The 21,463-nt window shown below is 35.7% G+C and overlaps 1 protein-coding gene across 5 annotated transcripts in view; it reads right to left on the bottom strand.

The window, feature by feature from the left end:
* GPHN (gephyrin) overlaps nt 1–21,463 on the bottom strand; it is a 554,831-nt gene that overhangs the window by 312,794 nt on the left and 220,574 nt on the right. For all 5 annotated transcript variants that reach the window (XM_047797834.1, XM_047797836.1, XM_047797835.1 and 2 more), the window contains exon 4: nt 3,167–3,259. In XM_047797834.1, the coding sequence (XP_047653790.1) occupies nt 3,167–3,259 (93 nt within the window). The remainder of the gene's footprint in view (nt 1–3,166; nt 3,260–21,463) is intronic.

Raw genomic sequence — 21,463 nt, 5'->3', positions numbered from 1 at the left:
TAAAAGGTTTTTTGGTAACTGAAAAACTTCATTGAAGAATAAAAGACTTCTCAATTTTGATATATAAAAACATATAAGATCATGGAAACACATAGACTCTTGTCAACTAACAGTAGCAAAAAAAGTGGGGGGATAAACAGATATTAGAATGGTAGAATATCGAGACCTCTCATTTACATGGAGATGGAAAATATAAAATATGAAGCTTACTATATCAAAATTTTAAAAAATTTAACAAGATTGGGGAGTTCCCATTATGGCTCAGTGGTAATTAACCCGACCAGTATCCATGAGAATGCTGGTTCCATCCCTGGGCTCCCTCAGTGGGTTAAGGATCTGGCATTGCCATGAACTATGGTGTAGGTTGCAGAAGTGGCTTGGATGCCATGTTGCTCTGGCTGTGGCATAGGCTGGAAGTAGTATTTTCTATTCATCCCTTAGCCTGGGAACCTCCATGTGCCACTGGTGTGGCCTGAAGAAGCAAAAAAAAAAAAAATTAACAAGATTGTGAAGATTTCATGGATATACTTTAAATCTAGTATATGCCTGTTTTTGCCTATTTGGTAGTTGTATATTAAAAATAATACAAAAATTTGTCTAATTGGTAGTTAAATAGTAACTAATTAAAAAAAAATAACCCTTGCATAGCACTCACTAAAATGCCAGGAATAGTTCTCATTGAATCCTCACAGCTACCCTGATAGACAGGCACTTTTCTTTCTCTCATTTTTTAGGAAACTGAGGAATAGAGTAGTAATGACTATTCTATGGTCGCCTTCTTGTAAGTAGCAGAGCCAGAATTTAAAAGTTTGAATTTTCAATCTAGCATTTAGTATTAACTTGACACTCCATAGAATACAAATACTTAACTTTGTGATGCAAATTATTTTCTGACAATTAAAAATAATATTGTTAATCAGTTATGAATGAATTCTATGGTAATTTTTTTCTATTTTTCTGAAATGCAAATAAGTAATATGAAAACATCAAACCATGACACAAAAAATAAGGATAAACAATATGAAAACATCAAACCATGACACAAAATATAGGGATATTTACTTCAAACACTTAACACACTACTCAAACTCCAAAAATCAATGTGTTTACACATGTGTGCAATTTTCTCAAAAACAAAATAAAACATAAACACATCTTTATAGGAGATGGCTTCCTTCCAATTGTACCTTTTTTTTTGTTTTTGTCTTTTTGTCTTTTCTAGGGTTAGCACCCGCAGCATGTGGAGGTTCCCAGGTTAGGGGCTGAATCAAAGCTGTAGCTGCTGGCCTACGCCACAACCACAGCAACACGGGATCCGAGGATCCGAGCCATGCCTGTAACCTACACTACAGCTCAGAGCAACACCGGATCCTTAACCCACTGAGCGAGGCCAGGGATCAAACCTGCACCCTCATGGTTCCTAGTCGGATTCATTAACCACTGAGACATGACAGGAACTCCCCAATTGTACTTTTTAAAATTAGGATCACAGTTTAAAAGAAATGTAAAAATTGGTCAAAGGATGGTTTTCCCTTAAGAGTCAGAAGCCATGTAAAGATGACTTCTTTCTTAAGCAGCTGATCTCCCAATGCAACTCTATTCTAATTGCTTTAAAGACAAAACCATTTTTTCTATGTCTAATTATAACAATATTCCAAAAATTTCCATGTCATGTTTTAATATAGAAGAATCAAAAACATTTTACAACTTGTTAAAAAAATTGATAAAACAATAAATTGCATTTTCATATACTAAAGCAATGGTTCCTAAAATGTGGAAGCATGGTGTGTGGGCCAGCAACATCTGCGTAACCTGGGGCCTTATTAGAAACACAAATTCTTGGGACCCACTACGGATTTGCTAAATCAGAAGCACTGTGGGTGGGACCCAGCAATCTGTCTTATCAAGCCCTCTGTAGTACAGGCTAGTTTGAAAAGTCACTACATTAGAGTAAGAAGGACAAAAATTATTTAACAGGTGCAGAGCAAAAGTATCTTTCTGTTAATAAGATAGTAGACACAAGAGTGTACTGATTTGAAAATAAGTGATCATAGTAATTTCAAGTTTCAGTCAAGAGACACTTTTTTCAGACATAAGGGAAACAATGTCACAAGTAGGTATATAACTTTTCATACGACTCTGAAGTAACATCTGAAGTTTAAGGCTTCTTTAAAAAGAAAGACTTCTCTCCTTGTATCACTGAACACTGTCCACTCTTCATTCTTCCCCTAATCTTTCTCTCTGCGCGAAGTTGAAGGTTACTCTTGTGGCATGAAGCCTAGACATTAATTCTGCTGCTTCTTTTACTTTTTTTTTAAATTTTATATATTTTTTTTAATTTTCAAGACCTTACTGCCTTTATTTTGTGATTCCTGAATCTGGCATGTTTGGGTCTAGCAGGTAGACAGGAGCTCCAAGAGCTGAACAAGGCAAGAGGTTTTACAGGGAAAGGGAGCAGGAACAAGGAGTTACACTAGCCGCAAGCTGACTGGTGACTGCAGGTACTTCCTTTGGGAGATGGGGAGGAATCTCTCAGGCAGATGGTGTAACTAATGCTGATCAGAAAAGTCCTGACTGAGTGGTTTAAGATTCCATTTCTAGGAGGGCCTGAGCTGCATGTAAGTTATGTCTCAGTAATTCTGCTTCTTGGCTTATTAAATTCTGCATTTAAATTCACATTTAAAATTATGTAACATAAATTCCTCACCAAATATTATAAAAATGTATAAATACTCTATTGCAGTCATCCTACTGTGCTCTGAGACCAATGACAAGCATATCTCAAGAAAAGAGAAATCAGACACATTTTGAATTATTTTAACAAAACATTACCAGGCCAAATGCCATGCTGAGTCAGAGTTCTATCACCTCCTTTGGCAATATGCCTGAAAATCAGCTGATACCGCATACCACTGAGTATACACAGGATTACCTTCTGGACCAGTTCAATCTTCCTTCTGTTAGATAATTTCTATTTTAAGTCCAAAGGAAACAATTCAAGAAACTTTTTTAAATATAATGATTCTCCAACAGCAAAATTTTCAACCTTAGAACCACAGATCTCTTGTTCTGCCTAGCAAAATTACAAAAATCATATAAATAAAAAGGATTAAAAATAACATGAATAATCTACTCTGAGTATCAAATAAAGCATATACTATCTCACCTCTGGAGTGACATCTCGTGGTGCAAATCCTGTTCCTCCAGTTGTTAATATCAAATTAAGTTCCTTTTCATCACACCAATCAATCAGGGTTTCCTGAAAGAAAACAATAATACTGTCACATGCAGAAAGACTGGTCTGCCTACTCAAAACATCCACATACCTAAACAGTTCATTTATGGTGAGAAAACATTCTTTTCAACACTTAACTAAGACAAATCTGAGGCACAATTCATGGAACAGTTTCACTGCTGACAAAAGACACTGCAGTTTGGGGTATTTATTTTATTCATTATAGAAAATGAAGCTGCAATAATCAAATCCTTTAATGTAACTGAAACAGAAAATAGCATAAATAGTTTATAATTAATGTTTATAATGTACTTAAATGTCAGGTCTGTGAAGGTATTTTCAGTCATTCAAAACACATTCAAGTTAAAAAAATTGAGCACTATGATAATTATATGATCATCATTTAATAAGTACAACAATCCTGGCAGATAAATATGTACACTTCAATTTTACATTCAAGGAAACAGACTCATTTTTTCATTACAAACTCAGAGAGATCAAGCAACTTACTTGCTCATGGGCTCACAAACTAGAAGGGCAAAGAGTTACAATTAAACCTAGATCTGATGATCCCTCAAAATATCTTCTTCTATATTCTGCCTGTGACTGAGTCAATTTTTTTCTGCTAAGTTTTAAGTTGTTTACAAAAGTTTTAGATTTTTTCAGATTTATTTTACATAGTTATCTTAAAAGAAAGGTTTTCATTATTATTTAGGAATAAATGATTGCTTAAAGTTCCTTTTTTTCCCCCCACAACAATACTACAGCATTTACTAGAAAGAGATTAGAATTACATACTACAAAATTTTGGAGTTGGAAGAGACAGTAAATTTGCCACGTCATTTTACAGATAAGACAACTGAAGTACAATGTGATTAAACAATTTAGTCAAAGTTACCCAGATAGTTTGTAAATAGGTGGAACAAGGATCTCTGCTTAACCTATTGCTAGTCTAGTCATCCATCCTACATTTTAGCTATTATTAAAAAAGGACTATTAAGTGCTCACTTAAATTGTAATTGAATACTTGCTTTGATATTATATTATTTCATTACCTTTATACAATTTAGGTCCAAAACTTAATAATACAATTATATCATTTAGTTGACAATAATTAGATGTGAAATACCAGTAGCAGGCTGATACCTAGATGTAAAATGCAATGTCCTTGGTTCTCAAATTCATCAGTAATACAAAATGTAAGGTAATTATTCAGAAGGGAAAATTCAGGATTTAAAAATAATTTTCCCCCTCTCCTCACTCATTTTATTTCATTCTGGTATCATAGGAATGGAGAGCTCAAAACCCCAAATGAAAGAGAGATTTTCTCTGCTGTGATTAATTAAGGACAACACAGTTTTTTCTTTTTTGGTTGCACCCATAGGATGTGGAAGTTTCCAGGACAGGAATCAAACCTGCGCTTCAGTTGTGGCCTTTGCCACAGCTGCAGCAACACTGGATCTTTAACCTCATGCACCACAAGGGAACGTTCAAAAACAAACTATTTTTAAAAATATAAAATGTAGGAAATGGGATTAAGATGGCGGAATAGAAGGACTAGAGCTCAACTTCTCTTCTAAAAACAACAAAATTCACGACTAAAGGCTGAGCATTCTTCACCCAAATGGACTGGAAACCTGAAAAAAGATACCCTACTCCAGAAAAAAAAGAGGAGGCCACATCAAAAGGTAGGAAGGCAGATTTCACGATATAAACAACCCCATACCTCTGGGGTGGGAAGCTCCACAGACTGAAAACTAACTTGTTCACAAAGACTCACCTACAGGAGTGAGAGTTCTGAGCCCCACATCAAACTCTCACATGTGGGGGCTCTGGCACTGGGAGAAAAAGAACCTGGAGCATCTGGCATTGCAGGCCAATGGGGCTTGTGTGCAGGAGCTCCATGGCACTGGGGGAAATGCAGACCACATTCTTAAAAGGCATGCACAGACTTTCACATGCACTGGGTCCCAGGGCAGAGCAAAGTCTCCATAGGAACATGGGTCAAACCTGACTGTAGTTCTTAGAGGACATCCTGGGAAAACAGGGGTGAATGTGGCTTGTTGTGAGGGAAGGACATTGAAAGCAAAGCTCTCAGGAATATTCAGCAGGTGCCTTTCTCTGGAGGTGGTCACTTTGGGAAAATCTGGCCCCACCCATCAGTCAGCTGCTGAGAAGCCCCAGGGCAAACAACAATCCAGGTGGGATCACAGCCCCGCCCCTCAGTAAATAGGCTGCCTAAAGACCCCTCAGGCACACAGCTGCCTCTAATCCCATCCAGAGACTAAGCCCCACCCACCAGAGGGATTAGAATCAGCTCCACCTACCAGGGGGCAGGCATCACCCCTCCCATCAGGAAGCCTACAGCAAGCCCCCATACTGACTTCAGCCACAGCGGGCAGACACCACAAGTAAGAGAGGCTACAACTCTATTATCTGTAAAGAAATCACCACACCAAAAAGCTATAAAAATGAAACGACAGAGAAGTATAACTCAGATGAGGGGGAAAGGGAAAAACCAGAAAATCAGCTAAGTAATGCGGAGATTCTCACCCTCCAGGAAAAAGACTTTAGATTGTTGATGCCAAAGATGATGCAAGACATTAGAAATAAACTGGAGGCAAAGATGGATAACTTACAGGAAACACTGAGCAAAGAGATATGAGATATAAAACTTAAACAAGAAGAGATGCAAAATACATCTGAAATAAAAAATTCACTAGATGCTGAAATAAAAATTCACTAGAATCAGATAACAGCAGAATACAGGAGGCAAAAGAACAAATAGGAGAGGTGGAGGACAGATTAGTAGCAATTATGGATGCAGAACAGAAAAGAGAAAAAAGATTGAAAACAAATGAAAAGTATCTCGGAGAACTCTGGGACAACGTTAAATGAACCAATGTCTGTATTACAAGGGTGCCAGAAGGAGAAGAGAGAGAGAAGGGGACAGAAAAAACATTCCAAGAGATAATAGCCAAAAACTTCCCTAATGCAGGAAAGGAACCACTCACTCAAATCCAGGAAGCACAATGAGTACCATATAATATAAACCCAAGGAGGAACACCCCGAGACACATATTAATCAAACTGACCAAAATTAAAGACAAAGAGAAAATCTTGAAAGCAGCGAGGAAAAAGAAACAAATAACATACAAGGGAACCCCAATAAGGTTATCGGCAGATTTTTCAGCTGAAACTCTGCAGGCCAGAAGGGAGTGGCATGACATACTTAACGTGATGAAAGGAAAAAACCTCCAACCAAGATTACTCTACCCAGCAAGGCTCTCATTCAGATTTGATGGAGACATCAAAACCTTCACAGATAATCAAAAGCTGAGAGAATTCAGCAACACTAAATCAGCCTTACAACAAATACTAAAGGAACTTCTCTAGGCAGAAAAGAACAAGAGAAGGAGAAAAGAAAAAAGAGCAACAAAAACAAATCCAAAGCAATTAATAAAATGGCAATGAGAACATACATATCAATAATTTCCTTAAATGTTAATGGACTAAATGCCCCAACCAAAAGACATAGACTGGCTGAATGGATACAAAAACAAGACCCATATATATGCTGTCTTCAAGAGACCCACTTCACTTCTAGGGACACAGACAAATTGAAAGTGAGAGGATGGAAGAAAATATTTCATGCAAACGGGGATCAAAAGAAAGCTGGAGTAGCAATGCTCATATCAGACAAAATAGACTTTAAAATGAAGACTATTTTAAGGGACAAAGAAGGGCATTACATAATGATCAAAGGATCAATCCAAGAAGAAGATATAACAATTTTAAATATCTACGCACCCAACATATAGGTTCACCACAATATATGAGGCAACTGCTAACAACCTTAAAAGGACAAATTGACAATAACACAATAATAGTGGGGGACTTCAACACCCCACTTACAGAAATGGACAGAACAACCAGACAGAAAATCAATAAGGAAACACAGGTCCTGAATGATGCATTAAACCAGATGGACTTAATAGATATTTATAGGACATTCCATCCAAAAGCAACAGAATACACATTCTTCTCAAGTGCACATGGAACATTCTCTAAGACTGATCACATCCTGGGCTACAAATCCAACCTTGGTAACTTTAAGAAAATTGAAATCATATCAAGCATCTTTTCTGACTACAACGCTATACAAGTGGAAATCGACAACAAGAAAAAAACTGCAAAAAGCACAAGCACGTGGAGACTAAACAACATGCTACGAAACAACCAATGGATCACTGAAGAAATCAAAGAGGAAATTAAAATATACCTAGCAGCAAATGATAACGAAGATACGACACTCCAAAACCTATGGGATGCATCAAAAGCCATTCTAAGAGGAAAGTTTAAAGCAATACACGCCCACCTCAGGAAACAAGAAAAAGCTCAAACAAGCTAACTCTACATCTACAGCAGCTAAAGAGAGAACAGACAAGACCTAAAGTTAGCAGAAGGAAAGAAATCATAAAGAGCAGAAATCAATGAAATATAAATGAAGAAAACCATAGAAAAGATCAATGAAATGAAAAGCTGATTCTTTGAAAAGAACAACAAAATTGATAAACCCTTAGCCAGACTTATTAAGCAAAAAAGAGAGGACACAAGTCAATAAAATTAGAAATGAAAAAGGAGAAGTAACAATGGACATCACAGAAATAAAAAGGATCGTAAGAGACTACTATATGCAACTATATGCCAATAAAACAGAAAACCTAGAATAAATGGACAAATTCTTAGAAAAGTACAATCTTCCAAGACTAAACCAAGATGAAATAGAAAAGATGAATGGACCCATCACAAGAACTGAAATTGAAACTGTGATTAAAAAACTTCCAACAAACAAAAGTCCAGGAGCAGATGGCTTCACAGGAGAATTCTATCAAACATTTAGAGAAAAGGTAACACATATTCTTCTAAAACTATTTCAAAGAATTGCAGAGGAAGGGATACTTCCAAACTCATTCTATGAGGCCACCATCACCCTGATCTCTTCGACATAGTTTTGGAAGTCCTAGCCACAGCAATCAGAGAAGTAAAAGAAATAAAAGGAATCCAAATTGGAAAGGAAGAAGTAAAACCATTCACTATTTGCAGATGACATGATACTATACCTAAAGAACCCTAAAGACTCTACCAGAAAACTGTTAGAGCTCATCAATGAATTTGGCAAAGTCACAGGATACAAAATTAATACACAGAAATCAACAGCATTACTATACACTAACAATGAAAGAGCAGAAAGAGAATCTAGGGAAGCAGTCCTGTTTACCATTGTATCCAAAAGAATAAAATACCTAGGAGTAAACCTACCTAAAGAGACAAAAGACCTGTATTCTGAAAACTATTAGACACTGATGAAAGAAATCAAAGATGACACAAATAGATGGAAAGATATACCATGCTCATGGATTGGAAGAGTTAATATTATCAAAATGACTATACTACCTAAGGCAATCTACAGATTCAATGTAATCCCTATCAAATTACCAAGGACATTTTTCAGAGAACTTGAACAAAATATTTTAAAGTTTGTTTGGAAGCACAAAAGACCCAGAATAGCCAAAGATATCCTGAAAAAGAAAAATGGAGCTGGAGGAATCAGGCTCCAGCACTTCAGACTATACTACAAAGCAACAGTAATCAGAACTGTATGGTACTGGCACAAAGACACAAATATACATCAGTGGAACAGGATAGAAAGCCCAGAATTAAACTGATGCAGCTACAGCCAACTCATCTATGACAAGGGAAGCAAGAATATACAATGGAGAAAACACAGTCCCTTCAATAAGTGGTGCTGGGAAAACTGGACAGCCACATGGAGAGGAATGAAATTAGAACACTCCCTAACACCATACACAGAAATAAACTCAAAATGGATTAAAGGCCTAGATATAACACCAGCCACTATAAAACTCTTAGAGGAAAACATAGGCCAAACACTCTCACACATAAACCACAGCAACACCTTCTTGGATCCACCTCTTAGAGTACTGACAATAAAAACAAAAATAAACAAATGGGACCCAATCAAATTTAAAGGTTTCTGCACAGCAAAGGAAGCCCTAAACAAAACAAAAAGACAACCCACAGAATGGCTTTGCAAGCTTTGCAAGCGAATCAACTGACAAGGGATTAATCTCCAAAATTTATAAACACCTTCTGAAGCTCCATACCAAAAAAACAAACAAGCCTATCAAAAAAATGGGCAGAAGGTCTAAACAGACAGTTCTCCAAAGAAGACATGCAGACGGCCAAAAAACACATGAAAAGATGCTCAACATCACTCATCATTAGAGAAATGCAAATCAAAACCACTCTGAGCTATCTATCACCTTACACCAGCCAGAATGGCCATCATCCAAAAGTCTACAAACAGTAAGTGCTGCAGAGGGTGTGGAGAAAAAGGAACACTAGTACACCGTTGGTGGGATTGTAAATTGGTGCAACCACTGTGGAAAGCAGTATGGAGATTTCTCAGAAAACTAAACATAGAACTACCATTTGATCCAGCAATCCCACTCCTGGGCATCTATCCAGAGAAAACCATGACTCGCAAAGACACCTGTACTCTGATGTTCATTGCTGCACTATTTGCAATAGCCAGGACGTGGAAACAACCTCAATGTCCATCAACAGAGGAGTGGATGAAGAAAGATGTGGTACATATACACAATGGAATATTACTCAGCCATTAAAAGGAAGAAATACCGGCATTTGCAGCAACATAGATGGACCTAGAAATTACCATGCTAAGTGAGGTCGGTCGGACAATGAGACACCAACATCAAATGCTATCACTGACATGTAGAATCTGAAAAAAGGACAGACGGAACTTCTTTGCAGAACAGATGCTGACTCATAGACATTGAAAAACTTATGGTCTCCGGAGGAGACAGTTTGAGGAGTGGGGGGATGTGCTTGGGTTATGGGATGGAAATCCTTTGAAATCAGATTCTTATGATCATTATACAGCTACAGATGTGATAAATTCATTTGAGTAACCAAAAAAAAAGAAAAAAAGAAAAAAAAAAAACCATAAAATGTAGACTACTGAGAGCCTAACTAAAGAACTTCCACCCCGATATAGCAATAATTTTGTTCTGAGGAAAGCTCACACACACACGCACACACATACACATACACCAATGAATATTTTAATAAAGGTGATTATGAGGTTGTTTCACAAATCAAACTTAAAATTTTCATTGTTTGGTGTTATTTAAAAATTAGGAAAGTGTAAATACTCCTCATGCTAAGCAGCTTTTATTTCTTTTCTATTAAAAAAAAAAAAAACCACCATGATTGACACCACAACTCAGCAGTGAGATGAACTGACCTTGTCTTCCTACTAATGCATCCTACAAACTTTTGATTGCCTTGTAGTATTTCACATTACCGGAATGTCTGTGCAACAGTTTTCTACTCTTTGACAAAATCTCCATTTGTACCAGACCTTGATAAAAAGTAATATGAAATCCAGGTTGTATCAACAAAGTATCTCTAAGCACTGAAAAAAAAAATCTGTATCAAATACCAATTTTTAGTATTGTCAATATCAAGTTTCAAGATACCAATAAGGACAGTCAAAATAATCCCTTCAAAGTGAAGAATGCTATTGTTTGGCAACATGCAATAATTCTTAAAATATATTTCATCTATTGATTAAGTAAACATTTACTGAGTTTAAATGTTAAGAGTTTTAAAACAAGTGAAAGACTGGTTTTAAAGACCTTATACACAAGTAATCGTTCTCTACTTGTACATTGGAATCATCTGTGGAGCTTGTGAAAATACTGATGCTGGGGGTTCATTTCTGGGGTACAGACTGGAAACTGGGATTTTGAAAAACTTCCCAGGTAACTTCAGAATGCTACCAACCAAGTGAGAACTACTATCTTAAAGAGACAATTTGTTCAGTTACCTGAAGATAAATTTCATTGTCAACTCAACTGGGTTGACCCACAAAGATAACACATAGCTTAAGATTAGTTGTACCATGGGAACATTACTTAAGTTTTTTATTCTTGGGATTGATAACTGGTAGCACATACAATACCAACTTTCATTTAAATAATATTTGTTATCTTGAGCTCAGTTAAAGACATGTTCAAGCATTGCGGAAGTAACATTTTGTTGTTGAAAGTAGCTGTGTATAACAGTTTTCCAACTGAGCAAAATTTTAGTTAGGTTTTTGACTTTCAAGAGAAAACAGCAATCCTATCATTCATTCAGTTGCTTTCCAAAACATAAGGATTCTTTCTCAACTACCAATATAGAATATGAGTGTATTAGGCACCTAGTAGTCATATAGACTACTACATACATCAGTTCACTTATTTAACAAGAAAATATTTCAGGGCATAGTTTTATCAGGGACTTCATAGATAACAGGGGTCAAAGATGAATAAGGCACAGTTCCTGGCCTCAAAGATTCAGTGAAGTAGTTGGAGTGTATAGTTGTCAAGAACTTTGCTACAAAAAGTATGATCTAAAGACCAGCAACATCTGTGTTACATGGGAGCTTGTTAAATTACAGAATCTTAGGTCCCATCCAAGACCTAGTGAATCAGAATCTTCACTTTCAGAAAGACTCCTCGAGGTGATATATATGCGTATTAAATGAGCTAAACATGCTTTCTACCCATGTACCACTCAGGATACTTCACGTCTTGCTTTTCTATCATGTTAGATCACCTGAAAGCAATTTCTTTCTGTACCTACAAGATACTTTTCATTTTGAGATATACTGTAATATTTGGCTGCTACCAGGTAGGATGCCATTGAGCATTTCTTCATCTGCAGCAAAACTGAGGCTTAGGGTACTGTCTGCTTTAATGATTATTTTCCCTTAGGTAGAAGGTATTTCTTTAAAAATTTACTGCCTTAAGCACATAGGTTAGCACAGTAGAATGAAGTTGTTTCAAAGAATTTCCATTGCTCAATAGCTAACAGAAATGAACAAAAAAGAATAAAAACTAGAAGAAAAAACTTTTACCAGCAACAATCAAATGGGAACAGACAGCTTTATGTCATAAATCTCAAAAGTTGGGTGTTCAAGGAAAGAAATAAAAGGTCTCACTTTGTGTGAGAAGCACAATGAGGCTCCTCATGCTGTTCTGGTTCCCAAAACAGTCATAATGGTGAATTATTAAAAACATAAAAATTCTTACTCTTACCTTCAAATCTAGAGATATAAACTGAAATAAACTAGATTTTTCATCTTGTAAGCAAATACTGTGAGAAACAAATGAAACAAAGGGCTGAATTTCCTTGATCAAGATGAAGGTTCCAGGAACGAGTGCACATAGAACTGGAGAACTAACCTGTAGTAGTAAATTAAACCCTTATCTACATAGAAATACCTTGGCCTTAGGCATTTAATAAAATCTCACAGAGAAAAAGTACTTTTCCAGCTTGCTTCCACTGTTTTCCTTTGTGCAAATTGTCCAGATCTGATACAGTCTGGGCTGACTTCATCTTTCTTCCTACATCTGCAATAGTCTGTGAAATAAACTCAGTTTGGGAAATAGATATTGTTCAAAAAGTTTTTCTTTTCTTTTCAATAACCATATGAAAATCAGAAATTTGAAGACAAGGCAAATGTAGTTAGAAGCAAATATAGAGTGATAACATCCTTATCTTTCAATCAACCCTGTTTCAAAAAGTTAAAAATGATTATAACCTATTAATGATTTTCCTAATTTTTTTAACTGCAGAAAGATCTCTGTTTAGCACATATATCTTATAATCTGCTCTTTCACTCATTTTCCTTTTCTTCTCTTTAAATGAAAGAAAATGCTATTGTGTAGTAGTGTTAGAGAATTATCTTATATTCACATAGCTGTATCTTTTAACTTACGCATTCATTTATCCATTCATAAAATGATGTTGGAATATTTTACAACTAATCTTAATAATGATTATTTCTGGGCAGTTATAAATAAAGTTCATTTTATTTTAAAATTCTTTTTTATTTTTTGCTTTTTGAATTCTTTATAATATGCATGTATCGTTAAAAGTTAAAGGGATATTAAAAGTTCAATTTTCTGTTCTGTACCAGTGTGGTAGGTCAATCATACTTTAAAAACAAACAAACAAGCAAACAAACATATTCATAAAAAAAACAGATCAGACTTGTGGTTACTAGAAGCAGGGGCGGAGGGAGGGGGAATTGACTGAAGGTGGATAAAAGGTACACGCATCTAGTTATAAGATAAATAAGTACCAGGGATATAATATACAACATTATATATGACCTGTTTATTTCTGACAACTGCATGTGCGTCTACAATTATCTCCAAATAAGTTTAATTTTTTTACTTGTTAACAAGTAAATCATAAGAGTTCTCATCACACATAAATTTTTGTTTTCTATTTCTCTAATGTTTCTATTCACAAAACTTACTGTGGTAATCTTTTCAAGATGTACATAAGTCAAAACATTGTGCTGTATATCAATTACATCTCAACAAAACTGGAAAAATAACGGATGCTTCTGGTATGTGTTCTTCATTCTGATAGTTTAATGTCTCATTTTCAGCCAGCTCAGAAACAAATTTTGTACTTAACAACAGTGCATATACTAACGTGATACATTAAATATGGCCACATATTCTTTATAAGTCCTCCTGTCAAGAGGTGGAATCTGTTTCCAAGACCTGTGCTTCTGGACTGGACTTGCGGCTTTGGCCAACAGAATGCGGCAGAAATCATAACATGTGATTCTGAATCCTATGTATCAAGAGGTCTCACAGCTTCTGCCTTCACTCTTTTGGTAAACTTCTATTACCATTACAGGAAGCCCAGCCTAAATCATAGAATGGTGAGATGATGTGGAAAGAATAGGTAGCACCAAGGCTCTATCTGAGTGAGATCATCTTAGATTCTCCAGCCACAGCTGAGCTGACAAATTATTTCAGCCACATGAGTGATTCTAGGTAAGAAAAAAAGAAGATACACCTACCTGAGCCCAGAAAATCCACAGATTTGTGAGAAATAAAAAATCACTATTGTTTTAAGTCACTAAGTTTTGTGGTAGTTTTTAATGCAAAAACATAGTAGAGATACTACTGTTATAGTTAGAATTTTGCAGCCTTCTCTTTCTCTACCTATTCCCAATTTATATGACTAATAAACCATAAATTCAAACATAAAATAAAATTGTAAACAGCTTTGAAAGTGAACTTGATATGAGTAAACAGTTAAATAAATTGGCATAAAATCTCAAGAAAGTGATTACATCATTTAATCATTCAGTTTTTTTGTTTGTTTGTCTTTTTGCCTTTTCTAGGGCTGCTCCTGTGGCATACGGAGGTTCCCAGGCTAGGGGTCCAATCGGAGCTGCAGCCACCGGCCTACGCCAGAGCCAAAGCAACGCGGGATCCGAGCCGCGTCTGCAACCTACACCACAGCTCACAACAACGCTGGATCCTTAATCCACTGAGCAAGGCCAGGGATCGAACCTGCAACCTCATGGCTCCTAGTCGGATTCATTAACCACTGCGCCACGATGGGAACTCCTAATCATTCAGTTTTAGAAACATTCCAATGCCTAGTATGTTCCAGGAAAATGAATGAATGAAAAAAAAAAAGCATGAAAAATGTCCTTGATGTCAAAGAGCTCAGAGGTATGAACAAATTAATATAATATAGTATATCAATAATAGTGCTATGAAAGAAGAATGTTCATTATAAAAAACCTATTTACAGATAATATATGTTTATGAATATATAACACTTGCTTTATCATACATAGAATAAAAACTACCACTACAGAGGTTCTTAGCAATATTTTTCTCTTGCCCAAGCTTAAAAAAAAAGAGAAAAATGGGAGAGTAAAAGAAATAAGAGGAAGTAAGTTTAAGTAAGTCATCATTCTCTACATGTACCTGGAGTCTCATAATCATCTACAATAAAAGATTTTTTTCTATTTTTTTTTACCTTTATTGATGGAACATGAATCACTGAATTAAGCAGACCTCATAAAGTCATTTGAGAGATGTCACATTTTTCTTTGGTCTATTAAACTGTTCTGAAATAACCACATAATAAATTCCTATCTGTGCTTAATGAGATGCAGTTTTAGGGTCATCTCAGTAAAGTTTTCTCTACCTCCTCCAGGCAATTTGTTCCCCATGTGTGTTCCTAGTCATTCCTCTATAAAGAAATTCCACACAGTTTACTGAAACTTATAGTTACATATCTCATCTCTGAGAGTGGTCTCCAAAATTTTAATCATCATGCACCTCTATCAGTATACAATTTCTGAATGATACTTTCATATACCACTAAACTAAAGCATTTAGCATATCACACTTAAACAGAAATTTTAAAAAGATGAGATAAAGATGACATAATATTTGTTTTTCATTTTACTAATTAAATGTGAAAAATGTTTTTTCTCAGTAATTCTTTTATGAAAGTAATGTATTGACTATGCTTTATCTTAGAAAACTGATTTGCTATCTTGTGATAGAGTAACCAAAAAGTAAAAAATATTTTTAGAAGATAGACTGAAATGGAAGGAATACATTACCTATACTTACTAAATAATTACACAACATTTATTTTTCAATCTCATGCACAAAACATGTAAATAACTTTTTGAAAAGGGGCAAATAAATATCTATCTTTCGTGATACTCGTTTTTCTTACAAAATAATTGCAAGATGTTACTTTTAAAATATTTCAAACAAATGGGTTCAGAATTGATTAAAACTCTTCAAATATAAGCTCTTTAAATGGGTTAAAATTTTGTTTCCTAGATTTTTTAAACTGTGCAGTTCCTAGTTTTTATAAATTACATAGTATCATTTCCACTAATAAAATAACATAATGGGAATAAGTTTAAGTATCCAAGTATCTTAAGCATGTTTTAATATATTAGGAAAATTGTCCTAAGGTCTTCTTTCATTTCTTTTTTTCCAAGTTGTCTCCTGAATTATTTTAACTCTCATTTATTTTTCTAGGCAGAGTCTCCCATTCCTTACCCATGAGTACCATTTTTTTTTTTTTTTGTCTTTTTGCCAATTTCTTGGGCCGCTCCAGCGGCATATGGAGGTTCCCAGGCTAGAGGTTGAATTGGAGCTGCAGCCGCCGGCTTATGCCAGAGCCACAGCAACATGGGATCCAAGCCACGTCTGCAACCTACACCACAGCTCAAGGCAATGCCAGATCCTTAACCTGCTGAGCAAGGCCAGGGATCGAACCCACAACCTCATGGTTTGTAGTCGGATTCGTAAACCACTGAGCCACAAGGGGAACTCCGCATGAGTATCATTTTATCTGTATTTATGAATCATCTGGACTTAAAATCTTTCTCCGGTCCTTTTTGACGTCGTTAATCTACTCCAAACCATTTTAAAAATTAATAGGCTAAAATATTATTTCTTTAAAATCTTTTAAAATAACTTTATTCGAGAAAATACCAACACATTTTCTAAATATGTGTTAACATAGTTGAAGCTTTCACTGAGTTCTTTAATAAGTAAATGAAAACAATAGCTATCATCCTTAGATCAAAGAGCATAGCATGTGATTAAAATGACAACTATAAGGGTTCCTGAGATATTTGGGGATTTATCAATATAAAAGGCAAGTGGGTGACTTTACTCAAGGAGTATTCATTATTTTTCATAAATTCAGATTTTCTATTTGCATGGACATGAACATTATATGCATTCATAACAAATTTTCCAAGTATATGTGGGTATTTATCCAGAAAAATATCCCCAAACTAAGATTTTGTTGCTTTTCAAATTATCATTTATTATTCTCACATACTGACAAAAAATATCAACATGGGTACCATTTTCAGGCTAACTGTATCTTTTCCTATCTGAGAAAATAAGGGATGTTCTTTTATTTAGGTGGTCTGATTCTCAACACCCAGACCAATTTCAGTTTACTTCTATTCACTTAAATACAAAATACTATAATTTTCAATGCTATATGTGCTACTTATAAAGATTTTTTTTTCTTTTTATGACCACACCTATGGCATATGGAAGTTTCTAAGGCCTACACCACAGCTTGCAGCAACGCTGGATCCTTAACTCACTGAAGGAGGCTAAGGATCAAACCTGCATCCTCAGGGACACTATGTCAGGTTCTTAACCTGCTAAGCCACAAAAGGAACTCCAAAGTATTTTTTTTTTGTCTTTTTGCCTTTTTTCCTAGGACCACTCACGCGGCATATGGAGGTTCCCAGACTAGAGATCGAATCGGAGCTGTAGCCTCCAGCCTACACCACAGCCACAGCAACGTGGGATCCGAGCCGTGTCTGCAACCTACACCACAGCTCACGGCAACGCCAGATCCTTTAACCCACTGAGCAAGGCCAGGGACCGAACCCGCAACCTCATGGTTCCTAGTCAGATTCGTTAACCACTGCGCCATGATGGGAGCTCCAGGAACTCCAAGGTATTTTAAGGAATGTGAATGATTAGAGTTCTAATCACTATTGATCTTTAAAAATGCACTGTAAAGACCCTGTAGTGATTGTGTCAAACAGTTGTTCTAGCCCATTACTATTATTTATGGTAATCCTTTTCTTGTACTTTATTAATTGCCTTTTATTAATATGATTCACTCAAGCCCAGACAACATTAATCCTCTCACTGATGGAAGAAATAGAAATGAGTAGATGCAACTATATCATATGCCTAATTACTCAGGTATAATTAATTTGCGCTTAGGCATCTCCAGTGTATTGTTCTAAATGCAAGTAACCTGGGTCTACATTCCGAAATCATTACAATCATGTGGAAACACTGTATTAGGATGAGGAATTAGTAACTTCAATTGCTTGACAGAATACCAAGCGTTTGTTCCTAATGATAGAATCTCACTGATGCAAGTTAAGCACATAGCAGAATACTTCAGATATAGTAAGTGGTGAATAAATGATTACTTTAGCACATAGCAGAGTACTCCAGACATAGTAAGTGCTGCATAAATGATTACTTTTGTTATTTTCGACATGATTTTGTTGGAGTTACAATAAGTATAGAGTTTCTCCAGAACCTTAAATCACCTTAGAAGATCCAAGTTCAGGGTTCATGGTAATCTTTTTAACCACATACTCTGAAAGGCCAAAAATTGAAATGAAATTTTTGAAAAGGTAGATCAACTGCAAAACAGAATAATCAACTGATTATGAATTTAAGAGATATATCTTTAGACCTTGTATCCTCTTTTCCCTAAGGCCTTCCCTGAGCTGAAGAGCCAAATCTTATGCATATTTATACTCCTCCGTGATTTTCAGTGTAAAGGGTGACCTGAATAAATTATGATGCTTTTACTGCACAAAGCCTTTTCTAAGATTGACTGGATAACCAAAAGGACTTTAAATACATAATCGAAACTATACAATAGTCTATCAAACATGTTATCTCAAGATGGTTCCAATAGGAATCCTTTGCAATCTACTCAATATAAGAAATGCAATTTCAGCCTTTCTTCAATCAAGGAAGTATTTACTTAGGAAAACAGAATGGCTGAAATAATGGAAACAAACTAACAAGCTTCTCATCAACATTTCCTTAGGCTTCTAGGATTAGTTTGCTGTGTATCAAAACAAAAAAAACCAAATATAATACTAATAGTTTGAGAGAAATTCAATGTTAGGTATTCAATATATTTCAATCAAAACCAAGAAGGCTTTTAAAACAGGAGTCAACCATTTATCACATTAGCATACTGTTAGGTTGCCAAAGTATTTAAACACAACAGAGAAACAACATTCGCATGTAGAACACACTGCTACGGTATTCAGGTTTTGCTTGATTTGTATGTGTGTGTTACCTAAACCATCATTCCTTACTTTAGATAAATTTAGGTTTCTTTGACTTCTAAATCTAGGTTGGCTACATTGCGGCCCTCTGCTAAAGAACTCAGTGGGATAAGGACAAATTTGATTATCCCATGAGATAACGGCAAGAATATTTCTCATTCACATAAATTTATGAGAAATTTATGTGACTAGCCTGATAATGATCAACAAGTTTAGTAAGATTCTAAATTTCATTATTAACATATCCAATAGATATGCTGAAATATGCTATTTCCCAAGGGTGAATGTTTGGAATAACACTTAATATGGTATGTGTGGATTTGTTTACATATTAAAGAATCTAAGAGAAAAAGGCATGATATCATCTTCTTTGACTTAAAAGTCTCAAATTTCAGTGAAAAAGAATCAATACAAATGCTTGCTTTAGGGAATCCTAATCTTGGAAGCTAGCCTTTTTAATGATTAATTAAAATCATTATAAATTTTATTGTATTTTTGTTCTATGATTTTACTTTTTTTCTGAATAGTATACTTTCCATACTTCAATGAGGCAAGTCAAATAATATCAGAATAAACAGCTGAGATGTTAAGGCAAACGAAGATTTTATTAGAATATAGCTATTTATTTAAAAATTTTTTTTCTTTGTCTTTTTGCCTTTTCTAAGGCTGCTTCCTGCAGCATATGGAGGTTCCCAGGATAGGGGTCTAATCGGAACTGTAGCCACCAGCCTACACCAGAGCCACAGCAATGTGGGTTCCGAATTGCGTCTGCGACCTACACCACAGCTCCCAGCAATGCCAGATCCTTAACCCAATGAGCAAGGCCAGGGATTGAACCCGCAACCTCATGGTTCCTAGTCGGATTCGTTTACCACTGCGCCACGACGGGAACTCCTATTTAAAAAAATTTTTTTATTACTCAATGAAACTATTACATATACAGTTGTACAATGATCATCACAATCCAATTTTATAGGATTTCCATCCCATAACCCCAGCACATCCCCCCACCCCCCAAACTGTCTCCTCCAGAGACCATAAGTTTTTCAATGTCTGTGAGTCAGCATCTGTTCTGCAAAGAAGTTCCGTCTGTCCTTTTTTCAGATTCTACATGTCAGTGATAGCATTTGATGTTGGTGTCTCATTGTCCGACCGACCTCACTTAGCATGGTAATTTCTAGGTCCATCTATGTTGCTGCAAATGCCGGTATTTCTTCCTTTTAATGGCTGAGTAATATTCCATTGTGTATATGTACCACATCTTTCTTCATCCACTCCTCTGTTGATGGACATTGAGGTTGTTTCCACGTCCTGGCTATTGCAAATAGTGCAGCAATGAACATCAGAGTACAGGTGTCTTTGCGAGTCATGGTTTTCTCTGGATAGATGCCCAGGAGTGGGATTGCTGGATCAAATGGTAGTTCTATGTTTAGTTTTCTGAGAAATCTCCATACTGCTTTCCACAGTGGTTGCACCAATTTACAATCCCACCAACGGTGTACTAGTGTTCCTTTTTCTCCACACCCTCTGCAGCACTTACTGTTTGTAGACTTTTGGATGATGGCCATTCTGGCTGGTGTAAGGTGATAGATAGCTCAGAGTGGTTTTGATTTGCATTTCTCTAATGATGAGTGATGTTGAGCATCTTTTCATGTGTTTTTTGGCCACCTGCATGTCTTCTTTGGAGAACTGTCTGTTTAGACCTTCTGCCCATTTTTTGATAGGCTTGTTTGTTACCTCATCAAACTTCGAAGTTTCTGCACAGGAAAGGATACCCAAAACAACATAAAAAGACAACCCAGAGAATGGGAGAAATCTTTGCAAGTGAATCGACTGACAAGGGATTAATCTCCAGAATTTATAAACAACATCTGCAGCTCCATACCAAAAAAACTGTCATTACTCTTAAGAGGTGGATTTGAGAAGATGTTACTGTCGTTTATGTTGAAGAGTCTTTGGTCTATACTTTTCTCTAAGAGTTTTATAGTATCTGGTGTTATATCTACATCTTTAATCCATTTTGAGTTTATTCCTGTGTATGGTGTTAGAGAGTGTTCTAATTTCATTCTTTTACATGTGGCTGTCCAGTTGTCCTAAGAATATAGTTGTATTTTTGCTATCACTATTGTTACTCTTCCCATTTATTATCCTCTAATTCATATGCTTTACTCAAGGTACCATGTTCTGCAGAAAGAGATTTGTTCAATCAGTAGTGGCAGTAATAAAATTCTGATCTCTAGATTCCAAGTTCTTTAACCATTTTCTTATTTTCTGATCCCAGTACATCCTGATTGGGTTCAAATATATTAAGAACAGGAATTATAAAACTAATTATACATGTAAGGTCTATATTAAATTATGATTTACCAGTCCTTTCACCTTTAAAATTTTCTCACTATTTAGACCATCCCATGGAATAT

This window comes from Phacochoerus africanus, chromosome 9 (genome assembly GCF_016906955.1).
Source record: "Phacochoerus africanus isolate WHEZ1 chromosome 9, ROS_Pafr_v1, whole genome shotgun sequence".
NCBI classification, from domain to species: Eukaryota; Metazoa; Chordata; class Mammalia; order Artiodactyla; family Suidae; genus Phacochoerus; species Phacochoerus africanus.
Note: the sequence above shows the minus strand (reverse complement) of the source record. Positions and strands in the feature narration are given on the sequence as shown.